Source organism: Megalopta genalis, chromosome 8, assembly GCF_051020955.1.
Source record: "Megalopta genalis isolate 19385.01 chromosome 8, iyMegGena1_principal, whole genome shotgun sequence".
In the NCBI taxonomy this organism is placed as follows: Eukaryota; Metazoa; Arthropoda; class Insecta; order Hymenoptera; family Halictidae; genus Megalopta; species Megalopta genalis.
Genome location: NC_135020.1, coordinates 9,656,664 through 9,669,842, shown reverse-complemented (window position 1 = coordinate 9,669,842; position 13,179 = coordinate 9,656,664). Strand labels below are relative to the sequence as shown.

The following is a 13,179-nucleotide window of genomic DNA, read 5'->3' as shown; positions in this document are numbered from 1 at the left end:
AATATCTACAGAGATTGAACTTCGTAAAGCGAAACCATATAAATCGGTACCTAACGAACAAGCCTGTACTTACACCTTGTCGATAAGTACACGCTATACAGGGTGTCCCAAAAATGTCTTGCAACCCGAAAGTGGCGGGTTCCTCAGGTCATTTGAAGCAACTTCTTCCTTTACAAAAATGCAATCCGCGGCTTCGTTTACGAGTTATTAACGAAAAACCGTGACCAATCAGAGGCGAGATCATTTGGCGCGATACGGCCGAGCCAATGAACGGAACTGGGCTCCGCGCACTCGTTGGCTGGGCCGCCGCGCGCCAACCGAGCTCGCCTCTTATTGGTCAGTGTTTTTCGTTAATAACTCGTAAACGAAGCCTCGGAGAAAATTTTCGCAAAGAAAAAAGTTGCTAATGAGAGGCGAACTCAGCTGGCGCGAGGCGACCGAGCGGAACTGGGCGTCGTGCGCTGGATGGCTGAGCCGTACTCGATTCTTATTTGTCACTGTTTTTCATTAATAACTCGTTAACGGCGCCTCGGAGAAAATTTTTGTAAACGAAGAAGTTGCTTCAAATGATCCGAGGAACCCGCCATTTCCGGATTACGAGACATTTTTTGGACACCCTGTATTTACAGTTTTATGTAGAAAGTGGCACATCATAATAAGCGTTATAATTTTATTAATAAAAGTCTTCAGATACATATCACTGGTATAAAACATACGCATCGTCGGAACAAATATACATACAAGCTGCGAGAATAACATTTCACGATAATATATAGTTTTATTCATAAACTATATATAACAAATCGAGTTGATCTCTTCGTAATATATTATATGTATAATATAAAACAAAAATTAATGGAACTGAAAGATAGTTACACGAATCTTGCATTGCTTATTTGCATAATCTTGCAAAAATCTCTTAATAAAATTTATGCGTTTAGGTCTAAGGTTCATTTTATTCGCGTGTCATCATGTCAATTGACTTTCCCGTATTGTATGTTTCATGTTTCGCGGATTCACACTCGCGTTTCCTTGTGATTTCACGTCATGGATTCAATATATTACAGAGGTCATGAAAAACAACTGCCCGGGCACTTGGCGCAGACCGGCAAACATCAATTCTCCTCGTTCGAATCTTGCCGCCATTTCTGAGCCGCTTCCCATCTCGCGTCAGGTACCAGTTGCGACTGCATACCACCTAAAACGTTACTAGTGGCTTCGGTGGCCAAAATAATCGGCTTCACGACCGTCGATGGTATTTGCCGTAGAACACCGCCAACGGCGCCAGAAACACCCTTCTGTTCGTGTTCTTCGCTGGCTACACGGACTAACTGATTTGCTGTTTCTCCCAAACCCTAAAAAAAATACACCTTCAATGTTAGCGATTAGCATGACAAAATATTCGTTCTGTTTACAACATTAATCGGATGATTTTGTAATCGTCAATATGCACTGCACACCAATTAAAGATCTACAACAATTTATCTTACAAGCGATAGAATTAACATTTAATTTATTTTGCTACCAATGCTATGACATAGTTTAATGCAAGATTTTATAGATGAATAAATAGAGACTAAGAATCGGTTGAAGATACAGCGAAAAAGTATATCCGACATTCTGAGTGAAAGATTCATGTTAAATTATTTTTTTTTTTTTAGTAAATTCCTTTTGTATGTCAGCAAATCTCTATTAAAATTTGTACTGTGGGACCCAAAAAGATTTGACCATTTTCAAGATTCACCTCTTTCACTAGCATATAGGCGTTATTCATTCCTTCTCGAATGTCCAACGGTTGACTATATCTCTTCCGACGTCCTTTCTGCCCTTTCGGTTTTCGTCTAACACTGGGCCCAGGACTGACCATGTCGTAAGCTGTTTCAGCGGTGCTTTGTATAGCATGTATTAATCTAGAAGTTAATTCTAATGCTGCCATTGTCGTGGACGTGGTGAAACTGTTTGCACCCCGTTGCAGGCCCCTAATGATTCTTCCATCTTTCTGGTACTGTTCAATGGGCAACCAAAAGAGATCTCTTATCCCTTGAACTACAACACCATAAGGAGCATTCAATTTGAATATTTAATGTAGTGTATTATGCAGTGAATATAGTATAATATCTAAACTGATATTTTTGCTCACATAATTGTACCAGCGAGTGTATAGGACCTACACCGCCAAGCAAACTTGGGAGTTGATTTTTTTTAATATCCTGCAACCACTCGGAGAGTAAAAATGTGATGAGTTTATCGAATCCCAGAAGTCCATGTCGATGTGTCAATCTTTTCAGTCTTAATTCAGAACAGTTCAACTGAGCCAGTCCCATTAGGAGGCCCGCTAATGATCCGTGAGTGAGATCTACACGCTTCCCATGATAATCTAATCTAACAAGGACTTCGGGGGAAAATATTACACTCCTGGCGCAAAAAAGAGACAACAACTTAATTATATTATAGGATAAATCTTACTGTCACAGTATCGTTACCTAAAATATATCGGTTGACAATCTTCGTGAACTTCTTGCGTTGCTTTCGCTTTCGTCTTCTTCTCTTTGATCATCAGCTCGTCTTCCAGCAATATCAACAGATTCGGATTTAGAGTATCATTTTCCGACGTATTCGTTGGTGATGGAGCATTAGGCGCAGTGTCGTTCACGCTCATGACCGGTGGGTGGTGAGTTAGCGACCCTTGCTTGGACACCGGAGGAGTTTGAGGATTGCTAGATGCATTAGAATTCTCGGTTGTCTGCTTTGATTCACCGCTCAATTCGTTGAAGAACTCTATCAAGAACAATAGGCTGTCTTGGTCTATGTTTAGACGCAATGGCAGTAGGCTGAGCTTTAAACAACATTCTTGAGCACTTAATCTTGGATCCGGCCTGACGTGGACCGCTTTCATAGCAAACATGTTCGCATGGGACTGTTTGGGTTTCGATTCGCTACTATATTGGTATAAGAATTTGTTGATCTGCGAAGATGCTAGCCTGTCCCGAATTTCAATATCACTTATTAGCAATATTTGTCTGGCCGCTTCAACAGTATTGTCCGGATAGACCTCGTGTTGAAAGCGCACTTTATTCAACTGGAGTTCCATCAGGACATCGTGCTGCCGACCCGGGCCTCCTACTGCTTGCCATTCTGTAACTTCTTTAACCTTTCCTCGCGGCGAATTTGGCACGCTACCGAAATGTACCTCGTTAGGATTGGATTTATTGAAAGTGACACCGTCGCACCAAGGAGATCTGCATATATATATATATGATCATAATTTTATGATATATTCAAGATTTTCGTTGATATATAATATACATACCGTTCTTGAGTCGCTGTGTTCGGGCGAATTATATTATCATTAATAGTAACTTGTTTTTTGATCGGTGGCGAGGTATCGAAATCCTTTCCTCCGTACATGTGCCAAACCAGCGTCATTTCACAGAGGGTATACCTTAAAATGGGAACAGGAAAATGCCTAGGCGCTTTCAGTAAATCCGTTTTACCGAGCGGAACCGAAAAGTGGTTGTCTATTATCCTTAGAGATTCTAAACACAGCCACCGAACTTCCGGCACGCCGTGCCTAGGCATGATTCCTGTGCCAGCCTCTTCTCCTAATATACAAAAATCCTCGTTAGAGTCATCAGCCTCCATATTACATTCCGGCTTGACACATTGCTCGGGGCCTTTACACATTTCAGGTACTATTTGCGACGTTGCGTGGGGTTCGTCGGGAAAAAAGAACACCTCTACACGATTTTCGGCTACCATCGTGTTATCGTCCACATTTATATCCTTTCCTAAATGGTAACGATACCATTACTCGTGAGAAGATGAAAAATAAGAATTGAGTTTAAAATGTTCCACCGTATCGTTTAAAATTACCTTTCACGGTCTCCTCCATCGCTTCCTCCATTAAACTATTTATACGTTCTTCTTGACTCTTAGTTAACATATTTATACTTTCGTCCCCGAGAAGACTCTCCTCGTCTCCAGAACTTGGTACCGTGATACTCTCCATGCTTTCTGTATTCGATGCTAAGTCCCCATCACTGGCAAAGTATTTCAACAGTTGAATAAGAGCACGACCGGAATCCGAACACGTTCGAATATGGAGAACATTATTGCTAGCTCTCAGATCTATTCTGGGCCCTCCGCCGCACATTTTATCATTTAATCTCAAAGACAGCTCGAACAGGCCTACATCCATAACGCACACATAATCCCGCTTTATGTCGATCGTTTTCCCTAATTTGTTGGAGATAAATAAAGCAATATCCTCCGCTATAAAGCGTAACGTCGAGGTGTTCGTCTGTCCGGCTATGTTACTAGAGACGCTGAAATTGCCGAGGGTCACCATTGCTCTGAGTGGCAAATATAATGGCCTAAAATTGAGGAAACGTTCCATTAGCTGTTCATTGTGTGAACTTTGTCTTTTGAATTGATCTGAGTAAAAACCTATAATCGATTGCACAATTCCAAAGATGCAAATGCAGCTCCGTTAATATCCCGGGAGGACAATATCCAGCGACCGGATGATCAGCTACATCCAAGCAATCTTTCAGCTGCGAGAACCATGACGTAGCACTAGTGCACACTCTATGCCTGAGTGTTGCATTCGATATGCCTACTGCCACTCTGAATGTCTGTAAAAAAGAAACACGAAGAATATACAAACAATCGGACTGACTACAATAATTCGTTGCATTTAAGAAAAAACATACTTTTATACGATGAGTCTGATGAGCCGTTTGTATCCGAATAGCGAGCATCACCATATCTTTATCATTATTGCTTGTTTCTGTTACATTCGCGCCTGGCACAGTTTTATATATAACCTTCTGACAATGTCGCGGTGTAACGCTGCTAATGGGTCTCAGTGGAGGTGGTTCCGATGGAGTGGTCATTAATCCGTAATGATCCAAAGACACTTCTTTTATCATGGCACACACGTAACCCAAATTTGAATTCCCTTTGTAGGTAGGTACTGAAAATATCGTCGCATCTTCCACCCTTATTATCAATTCCCCCTGTTGCCCGGGTATTACATTGCGCAACGAATCGCGAACCGGGGTAAACATACAGAGGAGACCTTGATCTATACTCAAAATTAGTGCTAAGTTACTCTGACCGTTTCTTGACGACTTATTCTGATGTTGTCTGTAACTTTTATCGGCTGCAGATTGAAATATGCCGTCCGAGTCCGACTCAGTGTCGGAATTGTATTGAATACCACTTTTACACGTGCTGAATCTAAAACGCGCAAACATATTTTACGGTTATCGCTAAACAACTATTTTATTCTTGTTGAAACCCGTTACCTGGGATAAGCTGACTCCTGCAACAGGGTGGATGCCAAATTAAGTCCAATATAACTCTCCATATGTGTACCATACTTCGGCCTCGGTGCTGATGGTTCCCATAAAAACAGGTCAGTATTTAACCTATTAAACAACAATTCATAAAGATGCTTAGATGGTATCTGAACAGAAACACATGGAAAGTTGATCTCCACTTGAATCCTAGAACCTCGAATGCCTTCATCCATAAATTCTAGCATTTCTTCACGACTACCTGGTATGATTAACTCCTCCCCTTCTCTATTAACAAAATTTGAAATCTTTTATTCTATAGGAATTCGAAATCTCTCCAAACATTCTGATAGACCAACCTTTGTTCTGTATCGTCTCTGTCGCCTTGTCCATGGGGTCTAGAATGGGGTGTATCGGATTCATGAATCACCCGTTTGGAACTGAATGGCGATGGTTGGTGCTTAGGAGTCTTCTTTAAAGTTTCGTCCAGGCTGGAATCCGTTTCACCATCGGAACTGTCCTCTAGTTGGCTGCTCAAGCGTTGCGGATATATCGTAATAACCACTCTGGCCCAGTCGAAGCCTTCGTTGACTTGATCACAGGATCCATTGTCTTTGTCGTCAGTTGTAACTTTGCCTATATTTATTGGATTGTCCGTCTCCGTTTCCGCGTACGAAAGAAGCATCTTTTGGAATTGAACCTCGTACTTCACCACAGACTGAGGATGATTCTTCATGGTGCAAATTATTTGCGCATCTTTCAGTTTCAAAACCATGTAATCCATTCTTACTGATCGTTTCCACCATGGCGCCCGATTCATGTCGTGCAGTGGTCTTAAATCTGGTATTGGAAACCTATTTTTAAATTATTGACCATTTAAATGTGTAACGTGTAAAAGATACTCATATGCTTTCACTTTTGTACTCGCATATTACCTTAGTTTTATTGCACACTGTGTTGCAGACACATTTATAGCAGCTGCAAAGTTTGATAAAGTTGAATGTTCTACAGCTTGGTAAAATAACGTTTGTTGAGTCTGGAAAAGACATAATTTGAATAATAAAAAGAGCTTAAATTATAATAGAGTGCAATATTTCCTCCGTAGCGTCGCCACTCTTTTCACGTCACGTTTCCATTGCTAACATCTCGTAGCACAACTAATTGTAAGAGAAAATAGTTTTCTTTGTTCGCGAATGTGTCACTTGATTTCGAGTTACGCGACATTATAAAGGAAATGTTATACATCGATATGAAATAATGCTAGTAAAACTCACGGTATTCTTGTTTTTCGAGGCTGCATTACAAACGCATATTGGCTGTGGATTAAGTAAAGCACATATCCTATCTACAATAGTTATATCCACTTCGCTGTTGCATGGCCCCAATTCAATGCTACGCAAACATTGACGTAGGTTTAATTACAGCAGCTCAAGTTTATTTTATAAATATAGATTAAAATTTGCTCAACTTACTCGATTTCTGTACAAGGATGCGTGGATTTCATTAATTGGGCATGCCGAGCACTATGAGCGTCTTCCACATACTTAAATTTCATTTTAAAATTTGTTTTATTACTAATACCGTGTTTCGTCGAATTCTTCTTTACGAAAGCAAGCAGTTCTACAAATTCCACTGGCGGTGTTCCATTCACATTGGAACTGTTCGAATCGATTAAACATTCTACAATTTCTAAGCTGGCTAAAGTCAACGTTCCAGATATTACTGAAGACAATGTAATAGTCTTTTCCCTCCCTTCCATCACTAAAGGTGCAGCAAGCAACCTGCAATAAATTCAAAACGATTGATTATAAAATTTAGATTGTTTTAATTCAATGTAGTAATTTATTTGCGCACACCTAATGTGACTCAAGTGGCAAGCATCTAAAAGCAATTTAGACGCCTTGTCAAAATCTTTATTTCCATATCCGCCAACTGCAAACAATCCCAATTGCTTAAAAAATTCATCTGCTGAATTTTTCATTTGCTGTATACTGGAGCATGTTAGACCACCACCATCCACACATGTCGTCAATATATCTTCGTGTAACAAGATTACAGCTATAGAAGACACTCTCACGCGAAAATGAAACGTATCGGCAGAGGAACCATTGTCCACGCTATGTCTGTGTTTGCGCTGTTTCGTTATATTTGTAATCGAAGATTTCAAGTTAATACTACTGGCGGATATACTTTCATCCATGCTAGTATTATTGCTTATAATAGAATCGCTCATCGAAGAAGATCCCGGTAATTGCATTGGTAAAAACTCATCTTCATTATCTGACTCATCCAAAGATGCTGTAGACCAACCTTGTGTGTGCCTTAAATCCTACAATTTTATATTTATGACTTATTTATTGAAGACTTTTAAATATTTAATGATATATTTATACCGTTGTACGCATTCCTTGTATTGGACGTATTTGATGAATAAGTTCTCGTTCTACGCGATTAAAGTCGCTACCGGCCATTGGTTTCTCAGTGCATGTTCTTGGTACAACGTTACTAATGTCTTCCAAATCTGGAGATGCTAGTCCATGTTCCAGTTCCATTAAAACATGCACTTGCCGAGGGCTCAAGAACGAAGTAAAAGAGCCCAAAGTTACTTCTAATTCTACCTAAAGTAATTAATTCCTCCTTTATTTCGGGCGACGTTCATTAAAATATGGTGTCAGCATGTAAAGAAATTTGTTATTTAATTTCAATCACTTGACTTTACCTTTGGCCCTGAAACACCTTCTCCTTGTTTCAACATCAATCTTATTTCTTGTCTGCCTGCCAACTTAGCAAACATTATAGGATTCGATCCATTTAAATTATTAAGAATATTTCCCTCTGGAGGAGTTTGGATATTTTGAACAGAAGATATTTGTGCTGAAGAAAATTGACCGTCTGAATTCTGGAGCAAAAATATTCCACAAAATTTTTCTCTAGATTTCTAATTTTATTCATTTTCTCACTAAATCTCAGAAAAAAATATTACTTTAGAATCTGGCGTGGAACCCCTACTCGTTGTTATTAAACTCCTAGAGAAAGTTCTTGCTCGAGATGGAAATTCATCTGTATAAAACGTCACACCCTCTAGATAGAAGCGTTTTGTAGTGAACGCTGACACAATGTAACTCTTTGTTGCCTGGTTCGGATCTAATGATGTACTACTCGGATCCAAGCCTGCTTCGTCTGAATATTCCAGGTTTTTTATACACATCTCTATTGCAACTCCAGTGGAAGAGTCTAGCGGCACATGTTCCAAACGTATTATGGTATCTATGAATCTCACTTTTACCCTGCATAAAACTGAAAATAAATTTTTTGCATTACAACACATTTATTCCTAAACTTTATATGTTACATCCAAATTCATACTTGAGTCTATTGTTTGTGCAAACAGTTCTATTCCTTCCAACGGCTGATTATTCCCAGCATTACTAGCATCTTCTTGTAAACATTCTTGTGCAAGCTGCATACTAGATGTCATGGAACTCCACATAGACTCGAACATTGACGTCCCGCTTTGTGTTCTCTGTCTAGGTTGAACGGTCAATCTGAGACGGGTTACTTCCACGTACGTGGCTTCGCTCAACAAAGCAGACCAAGGTATACTAATGGACATCTCCGCTATAAAACCATCAACGAATTCCAATGGGAGATTTTGTTGTTCTCCCATTTCGTTGAGCGCCTATTAAAAAGAAAACAATAAAATCTTTCTCTCTCCTTAAATGTCATATTCGATAAAAGAGGATCCCTTCGGACAAACAAGGTGAATCACACCTGTCAATTCTTTTATCTTTGTCATTACTAAACAAAGACCAACAAAGATGAATGAAACAAAGAAAATGACAATACCTGCACATCAAGGCTGACATTGGTTACACGACCAGTTCCATTATAAAGATCTACAGTAAGCTGATCCAATGTCAACTTCTCCTCGAAAAATTGACCAAGATATCGTTGTAGGAGATATCTGCAGGCCCGTTTTTTGATCCCCTGTGACCAGGGTAAACATCCCAACCAGGACATTGTGTCTTTACGTTTGACAGTCCAAATCTAAGAAAGACAGGATTTTCGAAGGTCTGTCTCCCGTCATACGTCTTATGTTAGGCCTGTTATTCGGGCACGGTGCATAAAAAAAACAATTTATCTATGTGAATTACATCTTTCTAGCACGTGTCCAACTTGGTACAATGATCCTTAACATAATACGACAATTCGGATGTAACACGGGGGTTCTAGCTGCGTAATGTTTTCCTTCGGACACACTACAAACATTTACACACACACATGCTGACGCGCGGGTACAGTCGCGCCTGACTATCGGACAACACTGTGAAACGATACACTCATTGACTAAAATCATCTGACTTTCGAGAGAGACGCGCACCGATACTCGGATTTTCTAATATGTATTGCTCCGTCACATTTGTATTAATGCCATTTCAACATCATTTCAATAACGCATACATCGTTTCTATCACGAGTGATACAGCAGTTCCGTTACGCTCGCTTATGAATCTATTCTTTTCTGTTTATCGTTGAGAATTATTCATTCTGTTTCTCTGACGAGCAAAACCAGCACGGAAACTTATAACTTGTAACTTCAAACGAATTTATTTGTATCGTACCGCATCATTGGTTATCAGTTTTCTTGTAATTTAATAACAAATTTATTCTTCTATGTATTGCTTTTCCATGAAAAATGTAGCGATATGGATAGATAGTGTGATAGCAATTAATTTTATTATACCCTATCATTTGTTCCATATATGTGCGTATTGTATATGTATATGTAAAATACGTATTTGAATCAGTGTAAAGAGTATAAATGATTCATATTACGTATGTATCTGTAGAAATATTAAATGTGTTCCTTATTCGAATACGATTTGCATGTCAATACGAAAAAAGTTAGTGTGTACACAATGTCACATTTATAATATTCTTTGCATTGCATATCATTTTTTGCATAAATACATATGCGTAATTGTTGCATACTTAATGCATATTGTGAAAGAATAATTTATCACTCTAGGATTTTCATATTGAACCGATAATGACGTTTCGATATTTGTTTCAAGTTTTAATCTATTCGCCCTTATGCAATTATTTGGCGTTCAGTAATTTCAAATTTATTTAATAAACATGTAAATGAAGAAGATGTTTTGCAAAGTTTACCAGACTGATCGCGCCCTCGTTCATACTAGATTTTTGATAAGTTCCGATTTCCGATGCATGTGTCATGTATTTACATACATACATACATACATATTGGATTGGATCGCGCTGTCATAGAAATTATTCGGAAGTTTACCAGAAGTTCATTAAAACGCAATTTATTTTTACAAACGTGTTACAGACGAACAATTATTTCTACCGATTAAGAAAATGGCTCTAACCAATATTTTGCTGCTTAGTCAAATATCTGGATATATTGTAGCCTTCATTTTATCACTTTGCATTATCATACCTATGGGTTTGCATCAAGATGAATTTAGGTATTTACAGCATCAAGTGAAACAATTAACAATTAATTATAATTTTTATGTGTGACATGCTGTCACTGTAATTTTCTTTTTCAGGGGTCATTGTCTACTATTCTCGACAGGAACATGGCAAGAATCAGATGGGCAATTTGTTGTAAATTGGGCCTCGCAGGCTTATTGTAATTATACAATATTTGTTGGTTTGCTGTTGCTTTTAACATCTGCTGTACAAATCTATAGATTATCTGTATTGATGTATCACGGTGAAGACAGCTCTTTCTTATCAGCATTCATAGATGTTGTTAGTTCAATAGTATTTACAGCAATAACTTTAATTGCTGCAATTATTGTCACGCTTGGATTTATGACTTGGTGTCAAAATATGACAAAGAGATTTCCTTCGTGTGAATTGGCAGCTGGAAATGACATTGATAAAGCTGATGGAATAGACACATCTGGTTTTCACATAGAGTTAGGTGCTGCTCAGTTTGGAACATGGACTAGTTTATCTATTTGGGTTGGTTTGTCAGTTTTTGCAGTCTTAAAGTTGCTACGATATCATCAATTGGAAAATATGAAAGTTTCGATGTACAGAGAAAGGCAAAGATTGATAGAAGCAGCTAGAAGTAACGAAATACAAGAAGTAAATTAGGAGAATATATATATATTGTAAGAATCTAAAAAATGCCAATGTTTCAATTATATTATTGAAACTCTGTAAAGAAATGTTTGTACACTAAAAAAAATCAGTTTTGCAAGCATGCAGTTTCCATTTCATATAATTAAAACAATATAAATTGATTCGAAACGATTTTCTATCAAAAGGTATGGAACAAGAAAGAAAAGTTATGAACTTATGAAGTTTTTCGAGATTAAAGGGCAGAATCTTAAAATAAGTTTTTCTTTGTTCAAATTTTAATATGTTATATAGTTTTTAAATTTTACACATATCACAAGACTGGATAAAATAGTTACTTATATGCTTTATAATTAATACATACTCTATTAATATATACTCTAATAGAAGATTTGTGATTTTTATTTTAACTAATTTTCTTTACCTTAAACAAGTGTTACATGTAAAGAATTTTTATTGTATTATAATCTGCCATTTGTATATACAGTACATAAGAGTAGGAAAGACATAATACAACATAGTTATGTATTGCAATTAATATAGTCATCTTTAATAGAGAAAGTTAGTATTACATATTTTATAAGTATATATATATTCAATGTATATAATGTACGTTATGTTAAAATAACACCACTTAAATATATTTTGTAAGTATATATGTAACATATTGTAATAATATATGAGTAATATATAAACGTGCATAGAAATTTATTATTCTAAGAAATGTGTAAATGACAATTCAAGAAATAATACGTTAAGGCTTCAATACATCTCTACATATTCCAAGAGTATTTCTACGTGTTCCTATAGGACACCGTCTTGGAGGTGGATCCACTATTATAAATTGTTCAACATCTGCTGGTGCACATTCTATCTCAAAAGTAGTTTCATTTATAGTCAATACTCCTTTGGGAGCACATGGACCACCTATAGTTCGCAGAGGATAACACTCATTATTATACTGTACCAAACCATCTTCGGAGCATGGATTTTTTACACATTGTGGTGTTGCCTCATTTTTAGGCAATACTACATAATTTTTAGGGGGACAAGGTCCTTGTCTATAAGCTGCATAACAACTGTCATTCAAAGGAAAATATAAAAATGTAGGTTTGCAATCACATATCCATGCACTTTTATTTCCATATCCGGGATAAATATACATATTTTCAGGGCATTGACCTGTTGCATCTAATGGTACCCGTTCTGTTACCTAAAAAAAAACAATTATATCAATTACTTTTTATTATTACGTAATGTCATTAAATTATTGTTCAAATATTAAGTAATTACCATTCCTATGCTGCTACTAATAGGAGGTATATCATCTTCTGTTGGAAATACAATGTCTTGACCAGATATTATATGATTCCATATAACCAATGTAGCACAAAAAATAGTCCACTTCATTTTATGTATACAATGTTATTTAACTGTTCAAATATTAAATTTTTAACAATGTTTTACAATAAGTGCAAATACTAGATTGTGAAAAATATTTATCTCTGATAAAAGCTGATTATGTAAGCTTTAATTTAATATGAATATCAACTTACATTATTGAATATGACTATCTTGCTGGAGATGCACAGAACCTATGTATGTACATATATATATATATATATATATATGTAGTATATATATATACATATATACTTTTCATTGAATGACCTGACTGCCCCTGAGATTTCAAGGTCAGCCATAATTCAAAATAAGAGAAATAAAAACATTAACCAATCACTAGTGAGTATTAAAATCATTA

At 37.1% G+C, this 13,179-nt stretch overlaps 3 protein-coding genes across 6 annotated transcripts; 1 reads left to right on the top strand and 2 right to left on the bottom strand.

Moving 5' to 3' along the window:
* Positions 1 to 656: 656 nt before the first annotated feature.
* Atg2 (Autophagy-related 2) lies at positions 657 to 9,884 on the bottom strand. 3 transcript variants are annotated; one of them, XM_033483371.2, is made up of 19 exons: positions 9,147 to 9,869; positions 8,667 to 8,979; positions 8,284 to 8,597; positions 8,020 to 8,199; positions 7,694 to 7,918; positions 7,157 to 7,629; positions 6,773 to 7,081; positions 6,575 to 6,692; positions 6,236 to 6,336; positions 5,660 to 6,154; positions 5,310 to 5,432; positions 4,713 to 5,241; positions 4,447 to 4,634; positions 3,874 to 4,373; positions 3,311 to 3,788; positions 2,484 to 3,239; positions 2,141 to 2,415; positions 1,745 to 2,046; positions 657 to 1,355 (listed from the first exon to the last, which is right to left on the bottom strand). In XM_033483371.2, the coding sequence occupies exons 1-19, from the start codon at positions 9,318 to 9,320 to the stop codon at positions 1,116 to 1,118; spliced, it is 6,093 nt and encodes a 2,030-aa protein (XP_033339262.2). In that variant the 5' UTR covers positions 9,321 to 9,869; the 3' UTR covers positions 657 to 1,115. The 3 variants fall into 3 exon arrangements, with proteins under 3 accessions (XP_033339262.2, XP_033339261.2, XP_076380300.1); XM_033483370.2 differs by having other exon boundaries at positions 5,310 to 5,588; positions 9,147 to 9,868; XM_076524185.1 differs by lacking the exons at positions 657 to 1,355; positions 1,745 to 2,046 and having other exon boundaries at positions 2,250 to 2,392; positions 5,310 to 5,588; positions 9,147 to 9,884.
* A 598-nt stretch (positions 9,885 to 10,482) lies between these two features.
* LOC117227851 (transmembrane protein 179) lies at positions 10,483 to 12,112 on the top strand. Its single transcript, XM_033483380.2, has 2 exons — positions 10,483 to 10,792; positions 10,877 to 12,112. The coding sequence occupies exons 1-2, from the start codon at positions 10,683 to 10,685 to the stop codon at positions 11,430 to 11,432; spliced, it is 666 nt and encodes a 221-aa protein (XP_033339271.1). The 5' UTR covers positions 10,483 to 10,682; the 3' UTR covers positions 11,433 to 12,112.
* Positions 11,939 to 13,127, bottom strand: LOC117227852 (uncharacterized). Of its 2 annotated transcripts, XM_033483382.2 has the most exons (3): positions 12,974 to 13,127; positions 12,711 to 12,850; positions 11,939 to 12,630 (listed from the first exon to the last, which is right to left on the bottom strand). In XM_033483382.2, exons 2-3 carry the CDS (start codon positions 12,825 to 12,827, stop codon positions 12,172 to 12,174), a joined length of 576 nt encoding a protein of 191 aa, XP_033339273.1. In that variant the 5' UTR covers positions 12,828 to 12,850; positions 12,974 to 13,127; the 3' UTR covers positions 11,939 to 12,171. The 2 variants fall into 2 exon arrangements, with proteins under 2 accessions (XP_033339273.1, XP_033339272.1); XM_033483381.2 differs by lacking the exon at positions 12,974 to 13,127 and having other exon boundaries at positions 12,711 to 12,967.
* Positions 13,128 to 13,179: the final 52 nt, after the last annotated feature.

What these genes read in the sequence shown, in the direction of transcription:
- LOC117227852 (XM_033483382.2), bottom strand. Translation starts at nt 12,827, where the DNA reads ATGAAGTGGACTATTTTTTGTGCTACATTGGTTATATGGAATCATATA. An exon ending in TTAGTAGCAGCATAGGAATG is followed by an intron (nt 12,631 to 12,710) that starts GTAATTACTTAA and finishes GTTTTTTTTTAG; the next exon opens with GTAACAGAACGGGTACCATT.
- Atg2 (XM_033483370.2), bottom strand. Translation starts at nt 9,320, where the DNA reads ATGTCCTGGTTGGGATGTTTACCCTGGTCACAGGGGATCAAAAAACGG. An exon ending in CCTCGAAAAACAAGAATACC is followed by an intron (nt 6,337 to 6,574) that starts GTGAGTTTTACT and finishes TGTCTTTTCCAG; the next exon opens with ACTCAACAAACGTTATTTTA. An exon ending in CAGGAGTCAGCTTATCCCAG is followed by an intron (nt 5,242 to 5,309) that starts GTAACGGGTTTC and finishes TGCGCGTTTTAG; the next exon opens with ATTCAGCACGTGTAAAAGTG.
- LOC117227851 (XM_033483380.2), top strand. Translation starts at nt 10,683, where the DNA reads ATGGCTCTAACCAATATTTTGCTGCTTAGTCAAATATCTGGATATATT. An exon ending in TTGCATCAAGATGAATTTAG is followed by an intron (nt 10,793 to 10,876) that starts GTATTTACAGCA and finishes TTTCTTTTTCAG; the next exon opens with GGGTCATTGTCTACTATTCT.